We start from the raw sequence: 17543 nt of genomic DNA on the forward strand, positions 1-17543 counted from the left end.
GACCCCTCATGTCCACAGCAGAGCCTCCTGCAGCCTCAGACTCTCCTGGGACATTTGTGACAACCCCCTGGCAGTCCAGAGACCCCCAGAGCCCCTGTGACCCCCCTAAGAGACCCTAGAGACCCCCCCCAGGACCCTCAGAGCCCCCTGAGATACCAGAACCAGTGCAGCCCAGGGACCCCTCACACTCGGAGCTCCACCTCCACCCCATCCCTGCCCTACAGCCCCCTCCGCCCCCAAACCCCACCTGCACCCCCGTGCCCCCCCCCGCCTGTGTCCCCCCAGTCCCCATGGCAGGGCTGGGGACGCTCCCAGCAGCCCCCCGGGGCCCGGAGCTGGGGCGCCGTTGGGGTGCAGGGGCACGCAGAGCCCACTGCGTGCCTTACCCCTGCCGGGACCCCCCCCAAAAGCAGGCGTCGAGGCCGGGCGCTGTGAGAACGGTCTTTAATGAGCAAACAGAAACGTACTGCAGGTTCCTAAAACGGCCAAGATGCAACTACCTGGGGGCGGGCAGGACCCCCACGCCGGGCTGCGCCCACCCGGCCCCCCCGCACACCTACAGGGACCATCTAGGGGAAAAGTGCACAAGGAACAAACTCACATCTGACACGACCCCGGGGGACGGGCTGGGGAGGGGGAGCGGGATAGCACCAGTGCGCTGCCGGGGACCCTGCTCTGCGGGGGCTGCACACCCCACCGGCACACAAGGGGCGCTGGGGGTCCCCGGCAGCCCCGCGGCGGGGCGTGGAGGGATGGGAGGAGGGGCGCTCCCGGCGCGGGGCGAAACCGGAGGCCGCTATCGCGCACGCAGGGATGCACGCGTGTGCGCGCACGAGCGTGTGCTATGAACTGAGGCCATGCACGGCGTGACACGCACGTGCGCGCGCACATGTGGCGGTGAGGCCCTTTGCACGGAGGGATGCCCGTGTGTGTGCACACACGCATTGGCTATGAACATCTCACTGGCCATGCATGGCGTGACACACACGTGCGCGCGCACACGCGGTGGTGAGGCCCTTTGCACGGAGGGACGCACGCGTGTGTGCGCGCCTGTGCCAGCAGGCAGCTGCCGGCTCCATGCCGGCGCAGGCGTGTGCGTGCCGTGACGCTGCTCACTGCCGGGGCGTGGGAAGGGCTCACGCGTCCCGCATGGGGGGGCTGGAGGGGGTGCAGGGATGGGGGCGGGGGGTGCAGCCCGGGGGAGGGAGGGGTGGAAGTGGGGGTGGGGGGGGTCCCTGCTGCTCCCCTAACGCTAGTGACACAAACCACTTCAGAGTATTTCCACGTGATGCACAAACAAGTCAAAAATTCACTGATCCAAACCCAACGTGCAAACAGAAAAGGGCCGGGGCAGGCCCACCCGCTGCCCCCGTCCCCTCCCGCCGGCCGGGCTGTGGCCCCCCGGCTCCCGGCCCCCGGCTGCTGGCTCACGCTGCCGGCACGGCCCCGCGGGCAGGACGGGGGCCAGGCAGGGCGCCCCGGTGCGAGGGGAGCCCCGCCAGAGCCGGGGTCCCGGGGGGGGGCGGCGTGGGGCCGGCGCCTGGTCCTCAGTTGGGGGACAGGTCCCCGGCTCTACCAAATGCCGCTCGACCGGCCTCCGGGGGGAGCGAGAATCCGGGCCGAAGCTCGCTTTGGAACGTGGTCATCGATCTGAGAACCTGGCAGACAGATGGACGGGTGGGCGTCAGGGCAGCCGCCGCCAGGGCGAGAGCCCAATGGCCACCCCAACCCACCCCCCCGGGGGCTCCCAGCTCCCACCCCTCCGCCGGCACCGTGAGGAGAGCGGGTGGTCCATGTCCCCCCGGCTCTGCCACAGCCCCACTCCCACCTCAGCTGTGCCACATGCGGCGGGCAAGCACCGGAGCACCAGTGCCTCGTGCGGCACTGGCCACGCTGGGGCTGATGCCCACGACCCCCCAAGGCCCCAGCGTCCCAGGGCAGCCCCATCCACACCGGGAGCACCGAGCAGGGCGCTGCCAGCGCCGGCACAGCCAGCACCGAGCCGCGGTGAGCGTGGGCAGCACGGAGCGCCGCTGCCGAGGGAGCAGGATGCAGCCAGCCCCGCTCCTGCCCGGGCACGGCACGCGGCTCGGTCCGTGGCAGCCGCGGTGTGGGATGGTGAGCGCCAGCCGGAGCCGCGGGGATGTCCCCCCTCCCTCCGGTCCCAATCCCGGGGACGCAGGCGCCTACCAGGGCCAAACACAACGCATGCGCCGGCTCAGTCCTGCCTCGGTCCCCCGTCCGCCCCCTGCCCGGCACGGAGGTGCAGCCACACAACAGACGGTGCATGGAGGGATGGGCGAGGGCTGGAGGGGCTGTGGGTCTTGGGACGGGGTCAGCTCCCTACTCTGCCATGGGAGCACTGGGGCGGCATGGTGCCCTACCCAGGGGGACGGGAGGGTGCGCCCTGGGGTGGTGATGGGGCACCCTGGGGTGCTGCTGGGGAGGCGAGTGCCCAGCCGGTGCCGGAGAGCCGCCGGATGCGGGGCTACCGGCAAGCCCCAGGGGGGGCTGGGCGCGGGGCCGGGGTTGCTGGGACCCTTGCTGTGGCCCCGCTCTTACCAGACAGGCTGAAGCTGGACTCGTGGAGGTCCCTCATGCCCCCGTGTCGCGTGGCGGGCCGCGTGGGCGTATCGGCCAGGGGCGTCCCCGTCTCTTTTTTCCCGGCATGCACAACCACGGCCACGTCCCCCAGGTACGGGGTGCGATCCACACCCCGCAGCTTTAAACTCTGCCAGAAGGGAAAGAAAAAGCAGAGAGAGCGTCAGCGCGGGCGGCACCGGGGGTGCCCTGTGGCGCAAGCGGGGTTAGGGGTGCTGCCGCCTTACAGCGGGGTGCGGATCAGCCGGGTGCAGGGGGGGAAGGAAGGGGGCTGGGGCATGCTGCAGCTAGGGAGGGGGCTGTGGCATGGGGAGGGGGCTGCGGTGTGGGGAAGGGGTGCAGAGAGGATGAGAGTCACTGAGTGGGGTGCTGGCTGGGCTGTGGGGCTCCCAGTGCAGGAGGGCCCGGCGTGGAGCGGTGCCAGGGCAGGGGCCAGGGGAGGCAGGTGGCCCTGGTGGCGCAGCCCCCTCGACCTAGTCCCCTGGCGATGCCAAGCAAACACCCCGCAGCGAGGCGCAGGCAGGTGATGCCCCGTGCAGACGCAGTGGCAGGACCCTGACCCGTGCCCCCCACCCATGCACAGCTCCAGCTGGGCACCCCAGCGCTGGGCATCGGCTCCCAGCTCCCTGGGATGGCGCCGGGGTCCCCCCCTGCCACCCCCTTCCCTCGCAGCATCGGCACCACGTCGAGCCCCCAGTGCATCCCTGATGGACGCACAGTGGTTGGAGGAAGACGTGGGGACATGGAGGGGTCCCCGGTGCCAGGACATGCCGGCACTCCCGGGTGTCACGCCCTGACAGCCCCAGGGACCTGCAAATGCAGAGGGGGACGTCGGGGTGGTGGCTGCGTCCCTTGCCTGCAGCGGGTCAGTGATGGGGTGCAGGGCTGGCGCTGTGGGATAGGGGGGCAGAAAGGAGGAGAGGGGCTTCTGCAGCCCCACGAGGCCAGGGGGGCCCGGGGTCCCCTCCTGCCATGCAAGTCCCTGCCCCGGTGCACATGGGGCCACAGCGAGCTGAGGGACCGCCTCAGGGGGCTGCAGAGGGGTGACATGGCAAAGCGCAGAGAGGCCAGGACAGCGGGGTGCGGGGGGCCCTGATGCTTGGCACGTGCCTTGCATGTGCGTCAGGACGGCTGCAGCATGCAGGGCGACTGCCCCCAAATCCTCTGCACTGCCGGCACACAGCAAGGGCAGGCGCTGGTGGGGGTCCTCCACTGTACGCCCACCAGCAGGGCCGCCACTGCTGGCGCTTGGCCCTGGCCAGACACTGCCATCATCCCCCGTCCCCGGCGCGAGGCACGCTGCGCTCCCGCCACGCAACGCTCCAGGGTGGTACCAACCATGGCACGACGTGGTACCCGGCCAGCACAGCACTAGCTGGCACAGACCCATCCTCCCGGCACCGGCAGCACCGATGCACACCGCTGGGACCGCTGCGGCAGTCCCCTCCGGCAGCTGGGAGCACGGCACAGCGCAGCCCTGCCCCACGCCGCGGCACAGCGCCGGCACGGCCCCCGCCACCCTCCTACCTTCTCCCGCTGCACCAGCTTCTTGTAGACGGAGTCCGGGAAGGAGCGGAGCGGGCAGAACTTGCCGGTACCCTCGGCGCACATGAAGACGCCGTTCTCGTAGACCACGCGCCCGCGGCTGATGGTGACCAGGGGCACCCCGTGGCACCGCATGTTCTCGTACAGGTTGATGTCCCCACCCTGCACCTGGGTGCTGGCTGAGATGGTCCTGGGCAGGGGGATGGGGCGGTGAGTGGGTGCCTGGCGGCACGGGGAGCCCCCTCCCCGGCCCCCCACCGCTGCCGGCACCTACTTGGTGGCCTCGGGGTCCCAGACCACGACGTCTGCATCGGCCCCCGGGATGATCCGGCCCTTGCGGGGGTACAGGTTGTGGATCTTGGCAGCGTTGGAGCTGGTCACAGCCACGAAGCGGTTCTCATCCATCTTGCCCCCGACCTGCCGTCGGAGCCGGGGGGTGAGGATGTGCCAGGCCGCATCCTGCCCCAGCCCCGTCCCATCCCAGCTGCCTGCGCCCTGTCCCTCACGCTCTGTGCTGCCCACCCCAAACCCCCCAGGCACCTTGGGGGTGCTGCTGGGTCCGTGCCCCGTGCTGGCACCCACTGGGTTGCACTGGGAAGCACCTCACCCGCCCCCAAGCTGGAGGGAAAACACCTCACAGAGTGTCCCATGGGACCTGGGGCAAGGGCCCTCCTGCCCCAAAGCTGGGGCCAGCTCAGCCCAAGCCAGTCCCACTGCCAATCCCCTCAGGAGCCGGGGGAGCAGCCCCATCCCACTCCCATCCCAGTGGTTCCTGTGGGCCAGGGAGGGCTGCGGGACCCCGTACCACGCCTCGCTCCCAGATGATGTTCATGCGGTCCTGCACCCCGCTGACACCGTGAGGGATCTTGGTGAAGTCCTCCTTGCCCATGGCTTTCTGCTTGGTGCTGAAGGGCCGGTGGTCGGAGGCCACGATGTTCAGCGTGTCGCTGTGGGAGGACAGTGCAGAGCTGCTGATGGCACGGCCGGGGCAGCTCGGCCACAGCCAGCCGGGAGCGGGGTGCCCGGGGAGCTCAGCACCCGTGCGCTGGGGAGCCTGGGGAGCTCAGCGCCCAAGGAATGGAGCACCCGTGCCCTGGGGTGCCCGGGGAGCTCAGCACCCAGGGAGCAGGGTCTCTGGGGAGCTCAAAACCAGACAGGAGGGTGTTTGAGGAGCTCAGCACCCAGGGAGCTGGGTGCCCAGGGAATAGGACACCCACGCAGTAGGGTGTCTGGGGAGTGGGGCACCCACGCAGCGGGGTGCTCAGTGAGGGCTTGGGAAGTGCAGCATCCACAGAATGCAGCCCCAAGGGAGCACAGCGTCAGGGAATTGAGGAGCCCGGAGAGCCTGGTGCCCAAGAAGTGAGGTGCTGGGGATGTGGGGTGCTCAAAGGGTGGGGTGTCTGGAGAGTGCAGCACCGGGGGTGCCAGAATGCGTGGTGCTGGGGTGATGGGGCAGCCAGACGGCACGGCACCCACAAGCAGGACACCCAGGCATGCCAGACACTGGGGATGCCCGGAGAGCAGCGGCAAGCGTGGCAGCTGGGCAGCTGGGAAGCACGGCCGGCGGGGAAGGGGTGCCCAGGGTGCGGGGTGAGCGGGGTGCCTCACTTGGCGAGCAGGCTCATGAGGTAGGCAGAGGTGTTGGTGTCCAGGCGCAGCGGTGGCACGGTGACATAGGCGGCGGCGTGGAACCAGTCCTGGTGGTAGTAGTGCAGCCCGGTGAGCGTGGCGTGCGCCGTGGTCGTCTCCGCGTACACCACCTTCCCTGCCGGGGCGGAGGCACACGCATGGGGCTGGGGGCAGCGGGTGGGTGTGCAATGGAGGGGTGTGCGTGGGTAAGTGTGCAAGGGGCACGCGTGTGCTCTGCGCGTGTCGGTATCTCTGCAGGCAGCGTGTGCCCCTGCCTGCGCATGAACCCCATATTCACATGTGTGCCTGTGTATGCACATGTGCTCACGTCTGTCCCACGTCTGTGCAAGCAGAGCTGCCGGCGGCTGTGGGCCCATGTGTGTGCCCCTGGCCAAGGGCACGTCTCCACATGCACACATGTGCTCCTGTGTCCGTGTGTCTGTCCTGCCTGCATCCCTGTCTGTGTAAGAGCCCACTCTCTGCATGTCCACGGCCCTGTACCTCCCGTGGCGTGTGTGTCCACGCCTCTGCACGTGCCACGGCCCTGCACGTACCCACGTCCATGTCCCTGCAGGCCCACGTGCACCCTGCATGTGGCCCGTGTCCGTGTCCATGCACGTGCCTCCCGTCCACACGTGTCATGTCCGTGTGTGCCTGTGACCCTGTCCGTGCCCCACGTCTGCAGCCCCGCATGGGCTCGTGCCTGTGAGCCACCCCCCCCCCCATGGAGGTCCACATCCCACCCCACTGCTGGCCCCTACCTTGCATCTTGGCGGCGGCGATGACATCCCCAGCGGACATGCTGGAGACATTCACCAGGTAAACGGGGCAGTGGGTCTGCGGAGAGAGGGTCAGTGCCACCATCCCCGCGGCACCCCGGCTCCATGAGGGGGTCCCCCCCCGCCCCATCCCTCCTGCCCCCCATGGAACCAGGGTGCCCACCCCCCGCTGCAGCAGGGCACGGACCAGCAGCGGCAGGGCTCGGTCCTGGCGGCCCGGCTCAGGAGCACTCACCCTGTTGGCAATGGTGATGACGCGGTGCGTGGCCTCGGCTTCCAGCTGCGGAGAGAGCGGGCAGTGAGACACATGGCATGGCACGGCACCCCGGCCAGGGCACGGAGCGGGCTCGGGCCCGGTGGCCCCGCTGGATGGGTGCATGGTGCGTGGATGGGTGTGCAGCCGGTGTGCCGGTGGTGCAGAGGTGGGTGTGCAAATGGTGTGCAGACAGGTGCGTGGACGGCGTGCAGCTGGGCGCATGGTGCCAGCTCTGAGGATGCCCCGGAGCATCCCACCCACATCCCGAGCCACCGCCTGCGCAGGGACTCGGGGGCGCCAGCAGCCACCTACCTCTTCAGGCCGGCTGATCTCAATGCCCTCTGGCCCCGTGATGCCCAGGTCCAGCGCCTCCTTCGCTCCCTGGGGAATCGGGGCGGGGGGGGGATGTCAGGGTGGGGGCGACACGGGGGGCTCTGCCCCATCGCTGCCGGGTCCCCCGTGGGCAGCCCCTGGCCCCAGCACTCACCTCAGCCACCAGCTCACCGTTCTCGGCGTGGACCCGGGCGATGGCCCCGATGTCGCGGCAGGCCCGGAAGACCTGGTAGAGCTCACTGTCGCGCAGCATGTACAGGTCCTTGTAGGTCATGAACATCTGGAAGGAGTTCACCCCCTTCTCCCGTACCAGCGTCTCCATCTCTGCCTTCACCTGCGCCGGGACTGGGGGTCAGCACGGTGAGGGGGACACGGCAGCCATGGGACCAGCTCCCCGCAGCCACGGGGGAGGCGTGGGGTGAGCTGCCCCCCACCACGGGGCAGGGACCAACGCTTTGTCCCTGGGGACGTGAGATGCAGGATTTGTGCATGCACCCTGGGGTGATCTGGGGAGCGACAGATGCTGGGGGGGGGTGGGGAGGATTTTGCTTGCTGTGTCATGCTGTGATCTGGCCCTGGCCTGGCTGGACCCCCAGTGTGCTGGGATGCACCCCAGGGGGGGCACCCGCTCTGTCCCCATCCACCTGGGAAGGGTCTCGTGGGCCACGGGGCACGCAGGGGCTGGGGTCTCCCTGCAGCGTGGCCGGGAGCAGCCTGGCTCAAGCCAGGCCTGATCCTGCTCTGGCAGCTTTGGTGGGGATTGCAGGGGCTGAGCGTGCCATGGGACAGGGTCCGGGCGCCGAGCAGGGCCAGCCCTGTGGCCACCACCATGGGGGCCGTGCTGCAGGATGGGGTCCCCCCCGAGATGGGACCGCCGTGCTCGGGCACCCCACTCCCCTCCATGGAGCGGCAGCACCTTCCCTGCCCTGGCGAGGGGCTCAGCCCTGAGGAGGCCCCCTGCCCTGCTGAGCCCAGATCAAGGCAGCTCAAAAGGCAGCCTGGGGGCTCAGCCCAGCCCACCCCAACAAGCAGCTAATGGGATCAGCGGGGCCCGGAATTAGCCCTGGCTGCAGCAGCTGCTCCTGGGCACCGCGGCCTCAGCGCCCGCCTCGCCGCGCCAGGATCAGAGCCTTGCTGTACCGGCGCAGCACGGCCACACTCACCTTGGGCGCCCACCAAGTGATGCCCATGTGCAGGGCGTAGTCGCAGCAGACCTTGGGGTCAGCCAGGCTGCGGCACTTCTCGTAGGCGTCCAGCAGCGAGGTCTCCTTGTCCGGCAGGACGTGGCCGATGATCATCGTCGTTCCTCCCACCAGGGCTGCCTGCGGGCGACAGGCACAGTGGAGGGGGGACAGGATTCACCCCCCCAGGGAACGGCCCTCCCAGGGCCCGCGGTGCTGCCCACGCCGTGGGGCAGCACTAATCCTGCCTGGCTGCCAGCAGGGCTGACCCCGGGTGCCTGGGCTGGGACAGCCACATTTGGGCCATGGCAATGCCTGCAGGCAGGTGGGGGCCCTGCGCTGGGCACCTCTACAGGCGGGGATCCCCCTGCATCACCCTGGGGTGCAACTGCCCCCGCAGCACCCTGGCCCTGCCCACAGCTGCCTGGCTGCAGCAGCATATCTGGGCGCTCAACACATCTGGAGAGCCTCATCCTGCTGCTTGTCGGGGCACTGACTGCCCCCCCCCAGCACCAACCGCTGGGTTTGGGGTGCCAGGGGGATGCCCTGCCTGGGCTGCCCTTGGGCTGGGCACCGCAGCACCTCCCAGTTGCATCCCCGGCGTGGGGCCCGATCCAGGATGGAGCTGCCCAGCGCAGGCCCGGCAGCACGGGGGCTGCAGGGAGAGCCCCCCGACGCGGCACACATGGGCAGCAGGGCGGGCACCATCGCACCTGGTGGCGGCGGCCCTGGCTCACCCGGCCTGGCTAATCCCCAAAGCTCCTTTACCAACGCGGCGCGGGCCGGCAGCCCCGGCGCAGTGCTGTGAGGCAGCCTGCCGGGACAGGGACGGGGAGCAGGCGCATCACGGGGTGCCTGTGGTCGCCGCACTGGCCCCCTGCCCTCTGGCACACTGCCGTGCCCCTCACTGTGCCGTGCATGGCCCCCCAACCCCTATGCTGCAGCAGCCGTGGCAGAGCCGAGCCCCCTGCCCAGGGACGCTGGGCACACCGGGGCCAGGCACGGCCAGCACCGGCCCGGCACAATGGCTGCTCTGTGCGCGGCGCTGGACACAGCCGGCCCCAGCGCTGCCCGGGACAAGCCTGTGCCGGCCCCTCGACACCCACAGGCAGCGGCAGCCGGTGCACGGCACCGCCGGCCCCAGCAGGGCCCCGAGCTGGGCTGGCACCACGGAGCGTCCCCACGGCAGCCCTGCTGCCATCGGTGCCTACGGCCAAGCCAAGCCTGGGCTTGCCGTGCCCCGGCCGGGAGCCGGACGAGCACCCCCTCAGCAGGGTCTGCGGGCTCCGAGGGGTCCCCACGCAGGGCAGTGCCTTTGCTGCAGGCAGGGGGACTGCAACCCATGGGGACCATCCCTGCTGGCACGCCCACCTCTCCGCTCGCCCTCCTGGTGAATGGGGCTGGGGTCCCGGCTCCCGGCTGCCTGGGCTGGGGGCTCATCCACCGGCACGTGGCATCTTCCACTCACTGCCCTGTGGCACGGCCGGCGGCACATGGTGAGCCGCCGGAGCAGGGGGTCCCTATGGCGGCACAGGGTGCTGCGGCGCCAGGGACCAGGGACCCCTCCCTGAATTGGGATCAAACCCACCCGCTGGGGGCTCGGGGTGCGGGCAAGACGCCTGGGGGTGCAGGCGGGGGCCGCAGCCAGGTGGTACCTTGGTGCCATGGTAGAAGTCATCCACACAGGTGGCATTCATGAAGGTCTGGTGGAAATGGGTGCTGGTGTCGATGCCGCCGGGGATGACGAGCTTGCCTGTGGCGTCGATGACCTTGGCCCCGCCGGGGATCATGAGCTCGCGGCCCACTTGCTGGATGATGCCGTTCTCGATGTAGACGTCCGCCTCCAGCGTGCAGTCATCGTTCACAACCTTCCCCCCCTTGATGAGGATCCGCATGGTGGCCGCGTTGGCGAGCATGGTGCTGCGAAGGCAGGCGTCAGCCCCGGGGCAGACGCCAGGTGCCCCTGTCCCGCGCAGCCCCCTGGGGCTGGGGGAGGCTCACCCTCATTGCCCCCCCCAAGGGGGTCCCAGCCCAGCACAGTGCTGCTGCTGTAGGGAGGCGAGTGGCCCTTCTCGGCACGGGGACCCGGTGCAGGCAGGGCTCTGGGCAGCCCTGCGGCTGCGCGTCCGCCATGCCCATCCCCACCCCGGGCCGTGTCAACACTGGATTATCCCAGGAAATCTGCAGGAGGGGGGGGCTCTGGGCACCGACTCCCTTGCTCTGGCAATGTGAGCCTGCACCCCAGCCGGCACCGCGGTCCCAGCACCCAGAGCCGGCCAGGGAATGGGGCTGCCGGACACCCAACCCCTGCCAGCCCCACATGCTGGCCCCCCTCGCTATCCCTCCAGCCGTGGGCAGGGATCCTGGGGTGAGGGAGGGGGCCAAGCCCCGGCTGCTGGTGCCACTCATGCCGAGGGACACCGCCGGGGCTTCTCCATGGGGCGCGAGCACCCGTGCTTGGGGCAGGCTGCCTGCCTTGCTCTGGCGGCACCGTAGGGTGGCCAGGGCCAGCACCGCTCACCGGGGCCTCTGCCCCACAGCCCTGCACAGTGCCAGCTGTGCCAGAGCCCCCCACGCTTCCCCAGCGCCACCTTCGCCCCCCGCCCCAGCAGCAAGGGTCCTCCCCAGACACAAGCTGTAATTCATTCAGTAGATGAAGGTCAGGCGCGATCGACCCGTCTGAGCACGTGACAGCTGTGGGGGCACCCCGGGAGCGCGTTCCACCCTGGGGACCCCACCTGAGCCCCCACCCCAGAGACCCCTCTGCAAGGACCCACTGCAGAGATTCCTGCCCCAGCAACTGCACTGCATGGACACCCCCCAGGGACCCCGCAGGGCCCTCAGTGGTGCTTCCTGCCCCCCTCCCGACAAAGGCCAGGGCACGCGTGTGGGCATCACGGCACCGATCGGCCTCGCTGGCACGGCCACGGGGCAGAGCCCACGGCAGTGCCGGCTGTGGCTGACCAGCACCGAGCAGCCCCGGTGGCCACGGGGCAAGCAGGGCCCCAGCACCCCCCCGACCCCGGTGTCCCCAGGGCCCTGGATGAGGACAGCGGATGCTGTCCGTGATGTGCCGCCGGGACCGGCACCGGATCATGGGGCAGAGGATGCTGCTGGTGGGGACACGGTCCCTCGTGGCAAGGGGCTGTCTCGGTGCCCCCACGTCCCCACCACCGCTCCGTGTGCTTGCTGGGGCCGGAGCACCGCGCCAAAGGGACTGTCCTGAGCAGGTGCCAACGATTCCCAGCCACCCAGCGAAACGCCGGCTCAGCAGCAAATGGCTTCCCCAGGCGCCAGACCTGGCGGAGAGCCGCGGTGGCCGGCGGGGCTGAGCTGGGCCCGGCCGGCAGCTGAGCATTCCTGGCGCTGCGGGCAGGAGCAGCTGCCCCGGGGAGGGCGAGCGGCCGTCCCCACCGCAGGGCCACAACCGCGCTGGGGCTGGGGGGCACCGGGAGCCTGCGGCTCTCACCGCGGCACAGGACCGCAGCGAGGGGTCCCGCACGCAGCGTCCGCTGCCACAGGCAACGCTCCTGGGAAAGGCAGCCCCTGCCCTGCCAGCAATGCCACTGCTGCGCAAGCTGCACTGGTGGCCGAGGGATGGCAGAGGAAAACGGGCTCTCAGAGGGGCTGAGGCAGGATGGCAGCCACCTTCCCACTGGCAGGAGCTCCTCGTGCGGTGTGCCAAGCCGCCGTGCCACGGTGGGCACCGGCACCCCATCCTGGCCGGTCCTGCGGTAGGGGTAGCCCCTGCCTGTGCCTGCCCCTTGCTGACCCCCAAGCCCAGGCACGCAGGGAAGCTGCTGCCCCGTGCAAGGGCTGTGCTGGGGGCCACCCGGACCCACGGCTGTGCTGCCTGCCCTGGGGGGACAAGGGGGACAGCCCCAGCCCGAGACCTGCCAAGACCCCGTGGCTGCAGCAGCCATGACAGGGCAGGATGTTGGGGCACAGACCGATCTCAGTGGGGTGAGGGACCGCACGAGATACTGCGGTGCCCACTGCCCCCCCCCCCCAAGTCCATTGGGACCCCAGTGCAGGGGTGGGCTGGGCAGGATGGTGCTCCCATGGTGCAGGAATGGGGGGTGTGGGAGGGAAGCGGTGCACGGCACCCCGAGATGAAAGCGGGTTGCTGTGACAGACAGATCTGGAGCATGGCGGCGTGCAGGGAGGCAACCTGTGCCGGCACTGAGCAGCACCACAGCACCCACCCGCCGTGCGGCATGGGCAGGGCCCCCCGGCACGGGTGGCACAGGAGGGCACAGGTCCCCGGGACCATGTCCCAGCCTCGCCTGCCCTGCTCCCCACAGCAGCATGGGGATGGGGTGACTGTGCCCGCCCATGCCTGGTGTGGCCAGCTGCCACCTGGATTTGGGAGGTCTGGCACAGGCGAGTGGGTGGGCTCCCCGGCCCCACGGGTGAGAGGGTGGCTGGAAGGGGGTGAGTGCGGCAAGGCACAGGCTGTGGGGACAGAGCATCACTCGAGGACCCGGGCAAGGGCGAGCCATGTCAAGGGCTGGCAGCTTGACATGCTGCCCGTGGCCTTGGCCACCATGGAGCCGCCCACGCCACCGCGCTCCCCCCACCCCGCTGTGCCGGGCCTCTTTCCCACCCCCTCCTTGGGGACCCGGCCAGCCACCCCCTGCACCCAGCCCTGGGACAGCACTGCCACCCCTCACCTCCTGTGTCGCCAGCCACTGCTCCAGCCGTGACGCCGGTCCCTGTGCCTGGCACAGGCAGCCCACCGCGGGCTGCCCGGCACACCAGTCCCCCCAGCTCACACCCAGTCCCCCCACAGCTCACACCCAGTCCCCCCACAGCTCACACCAAGCAGTCCCAGGGGTGCTGCCCCCCTGCCCCCAGCCTGTACTGCAGTGCCGGCATGGCACAACCTGCCCTGGGAACACCCAGGCTCTTGCCCGCGCCTCGGCCAGCCGCTGCGGCGCGGCGGCACAGCCAGCATCAGGCGGTGGCGGCTGTTTGCTGAGGCGGAAGGCAGGAGGTGCCTGCGAGACAACAGGTTCCCCAGGCAGGGCAGAAACGTGGTGTCAGCACCAGGGGGGCCATGAGCATCCTCGGGGCCCCCCCACCCGGCCCCCCCACTGCACCCGGCGCCCCCACGCCGCAGGTCTCTGGCTCGGCTGGCCTTGGGTGCTGATGGCAGCCCGGCCAAGCCCCGGGAGGCAGGGGGCTGCAGCGGCGCTTCCCGGCATACAAAGCAGCACGGCCATCTCGGGGGGTTCGCGGCCCCCGCAGAGCCTGCCGGCTGCTTCTCCAGCCACGAGCCGCAGGGGCTGAGGGACAGCTGTGACCCCGGCAGGACAAAGGGACCCCTGCCCCGGCGGGGGCTGCCGGGGGGGCACCTGTTGGGGCCGGGGCGGCTGCTGGGCCCAGCCTTTGTGCCAGGACAGTGGGGATGCGGCACGGCCGCACACAGAGCCGCATTGTGCAGCGAGGCGATGCCGGGGGCTGCTCCCGTGCCTGGCCTGCCGCGGCCTCCCGCTTTTGTCTGTGCTGGTGAGACCCCCGGCACCCACCCCACCTGGCACCCACCCTCCTGGCTGGGGCCACCCCGCCTGGACCCCGGCTGGGACCCTCCTTTGTCAGTGGGCTCGGTGACTGTCCCCTCCCGAGCAGGTTCAGCCTCACCGGTGACACCAAACCACAACCACGGCCTGTCCGCGGCCAGCGGCTGGGCGGGCATCGGCCCCCACCCCGGAGATGACTCCTGGGGGTCACGACCACCCTGCCCCTTCCCCAGCTCCGTGTTGGCCGCGGCCATGCCGGGAGCTGGTGTCCCGCTCCGGCGCAGCACGGTGGGCCTGGGCTGCCCTGCCCTGCTGCCGGCGACCCACCGCCACAGCCAGCATGAGCTCCTGTGCCCGGGTGACCGAGCCACCACCCTGGTTGGGACCGGGAGACCCAGGTCACCGGACCACCACAAGCCACGGGCGAAGGGCCAGGGGTGCTCCAGCGGAGCTGTGGGCATTCACGCAGCCGGTCCCGGTCGCCGCGGGCACCTTGGCGGGGCACGCTCCACGGCACGCGCCACGGCATGGCAGGGCCACGCCCGAGCGAGCGTGGGGCGTGCTGGCACGGCCGGAGGGTGCCGGGGTCCCGGTGGGGCCCCCCGGCCCCGTTACGGGGGGTCCCCATCACCCTCCGAGCGCGGACACCAGGGCGTGCCGGGCGGGTGCAGCGCAGGCGACGCTGCGGCGGGCACCCAGCCCAGGGGGTCCTGCCAGGCCCCGGGGGCGGGGGGCCAGGGCTGCGGCGGGGGGCCGCGGGTGGGGAGCCGGGGTGGCGGGGGGGGTGTCCCCCGGGCGGAGAGCCGGGGCTGCCCCCCGTGGTGCGGGGTGGTGGGCAGGGCGCAGCCCCGGTGCGGGGCCGGGCAGCGGCGGGGGCCGGGGGGGGGTGTCCGGCTGCCGGGGGCGCGGGGGGGCCCGTCCCCGCCGGCCCGGGGCGGCCCCGCAGACAAAGCCCGGTGCCGCCAGCACAAAGGATGCTCCGAGCCGGGGCGGGGCCGCCCGGGAGCCCCCGCGGAACAATGGGCCGGGCCCGGCGGGACCCCCGCCCGCCCACGCGCGCCCCCCCGCCCCGCCCCACCCTGGGGGCCGCGCTCCCCCGCGACCCGCGCACCTGCTGCTCCGCACCCGGTCGCGACACGGCGCGCGCGACGAGAGAACCGCGCCCGCTCGGGCGGGGCCGCTCCGTCGTCGCAGCCCGCCGAGGAGAGCCCCTCGCGCTGTCGCGACATCATGGCCCTGTCGCGACAGGTGACCCGCCGTACGTGGGCGGGGCCCGCGCACAACCTTTCCGCCCCGCCATACCCCGCCAGGCGCCTCGGGAAGGGTATGGCGGGGCGCTCCCCGTCCTAGCCTGTCGCGACACCCCCGCCTGTCGCGATACACGCACCTGTCGCGATACGGCCGCGATAAGTCAGGTCCCGCCGGTGCGAAAACGTGCGGAAACGTGCGGGAACACCCCGCCCCGCCCCGCCCCGCCGGTACCTCCCGCTCCGCTCCCGCTCCGGCTGCGCCCGCCGCGCTCCCCGTCCGCGATCGCCTCTCACCCAAACCTGCGCGGCGGGGGGCGGGGCGTGCCCGCCGCCTCTGCCAATCGCCGCCCCGCCTTCCCCGCTGGGGGCGGGGTCGGGCCCCCCACAGCAGGGTAGGCTGCGCGCGGCCTGACTGACGGGCGTAGGGGGCGTAGCCGGCGCCCAGGCCCCGCCCGTCGGCGGCCACCTGTCCCGCGCCGTTGCCGTGGTGACGGAGCCGGCACAAAGGCGCGCGGGGGCGGCCCCGTGTGACCCTGGCCACCCCGTGGCACCGCCCCACGGACCCCCACGGACCAACCACCCCCGTCCCCCCCCCCCATACCTCCCCTATGGCCCCCAACCCCTCCCCCGGCACCTCCTCATGACCCCTGTGGGCCCCCATGGCACACCCCTCATGACACCCCCCCCCCAGTGGCGCCCAACGGCCCTCCCATGGCACCCCCTGACCCCCCCCAGCACATCGCTCCCCTATGGACACCCATGGCATCCCCATAAGTGTCTCCCAGCAGCGCCCGGTAACACCCAGTGCAGCTCAGGAACACCCAGTAATGCCAGGACAGCCCAGTAGTGCCCAGTAGTGTCCACTAAGGCCCAGTACCGCCCAGTAACACCCGGTGATGCCCAGCAGCACCCAGTAACATGCAGTGCAGCTGAGCAACACCCAGTAATGCCCAGTACATACAGTCCAGTAGTGCCCAGTAATACCCCAGCAGCATCAGTAGTGGCCAGCAGCACCCAGTAGCACCCAGTAATGCCCAGTAACACCCCAGCAGCAACTAGTAACATCCAGCAGCACCCAGTAACACTAAGTAGTGCCCAGTACACCCCAGCAGCACCCAGTACAGCCTGTAGTGCCCAGTAACACCCAGTAATTCCCAGTAGTGCCCAGTACATCCCAGCAGCATCAGTAGTGGCCAGCAGCACCCAGTATCACCCAGTAATGCCCAGTAACACCCCAGCAACACCCAGTAACATCCAGCAGCACCCAGTAACACCCAGTATTGCCCAGTAACACCCCAGCAGCACCCAGTATCACCCAGTAATGCCCAGTACACCCCAGCAGCACCCAGTAACACCTAGCAGTGCCCAGCACACCCCAGCAGCACCCAGTAACACCCAGTAGTGCCCAGTATAGCCCACCCCCGTCCCCTCCGGGCCGTGCCCCCAGCCTCTGGGGCTGCCGCCCCCCGGTCCCCGTCCTGCCCCAGCCCACCCCAGCCGCTCCCGCAGCCTCTCGGGGCAGGACGGGCGCCCTGAGCCGCGCCGTGGCCCCAGCGCAGCCCCGTCCCGCCCTTCCTCGTCGCAGGGGGCACTGGGGGCTCCAGTGTCTGCCGGGACCCCCCGGGCCCTTCCCGCAGAGCCGCCCCCAGCCCCTGTCGCTGCCGGGGCTCCGCCTGCCCAGGGCAGGACTTTGCCTTTGCCCCTGTGCGGTTCCTACTGGCTCCTTCCTCCAGCCCGGCTCGGTCCCGCTGCCGGCACTTCTGCCCCCGAGCAGAGCCTCTGCTCCTCGCGGGTCTGGTCGTCGCGGAACGGTTTGGGTGGGAAGGGACCTTTAGAGGCCACCCAGCCCAACCCCCTGCCGTGAGCAGGGACACCTTCAGCCAGAGCAGGTTGCTCAGAGCCCCGTCCAGCCTGGCCTTGGGTGTTCCCAGGGATGGGGCATCGACCACCTCTCGGGGCAGCCTGGGCCAGGCTTTCACCACCCTCAGCGTGAACAATTCCCTCCTTCTCTCTAGTCTGAATCTCCCCTCCTTTAGTTTAAACCCATCACCCCTTGTCCTGTCGCTGCAGGCCCTGCTAAAAGGATTGCCCCCATCTTTCCTACAGTCCCCCTTCAAGCCCCGAAAGGCCGCAGTAAGGTCTCCCTGCAGCCTCCCCTTCTCCGGCTGCACAACCCCAGCTCTCCCAGCCCGGCCTCGCAGCAGGGGGGCTCCAGCCCTCGGAGCATTTCTGTGCCCCCTCTGGCCCCGCTCCAACAGCCCCGTGTCTGTCCCGTGCTGAGGAGCCCCGAGCTGGAGGCGGCGCTGCAGGGGGGTCTCACAGAGCGGGGCAGAGGGGCAGGACCCCCTCCCTCGCCCGGCTGCCCGCGCTGCTGGGGATGCAGCCCAGGGCATGGCTGGGGGTCTGGGCTGCGAGTGCACGCTGCTGACTCGTGTCCATCTTTTCAC

General features: G+C 70.8%; 1 protein-coding gene across 3 annotated transcripts; it reads right to left on the reverse strand.

Moving 5' to 3' along the window:
- Positions 1-428: 428 nt before the first annotated feature.
- Positions 429-15395, reverse strand: DPYSL5 (dihydropyrimidinase like 5). Of its 3 annotated transcripts, none has more exons than XM_075086338.1 (13): positions 15329-15395; positions 9980-10244; positions 8307-8465; positions 7298-7477; positions 7123-7191; positions 6790-6834; positions 6537-6612; positions 5755-5911; positions 4952-5093; positions 4421-4563; positions 4129-4336; positions 2563-2731; positions 429-1658 (listed from the first exon to the last, which is right to left on the reverse strand). In XM_075086338.1, the coding sequence occupies exons 2-13, from the start codon at positions 10238-10240 to the stop codon at positions 1573-1575; spliced, it is 1695 nt and encodes a 564-aa protein (XP_074942439.1). In that variant the 5' UTR covers positions 10241-10244; positions 15329-15395; the 3' UTR covers positions 429-1572. The 3 variants fall into 3 exon arrangements, with proteins under 3 accessions (XP_074942439.1, XP_074942440.1, XP_074942441.1); XM_075086339.1 differs by lacking the exon at positions 15329-15395 and adding an exon at positions 15234-15277; XM_075086340.1 differs by lacking the exon at positions 2563-2731.
- Positions 15396-17543: the final 2148 nt, after the last annotated feature.

Source organism: Phalacrocorax aristotelis, chromosome 3, assembly GCF_949628215.1.
Source record: "Phalacrocorax aristotelis chromosome 3, bGulAri2.1, whole genome shotgun sequence".
Classification (NCBI taxonomy): Eukaryota; Metazoa; Chordata; class Aves; order Suliformes; family Phalacrocoracidae; genus Phalacrocorax; species Phalacrocorax aristotelis.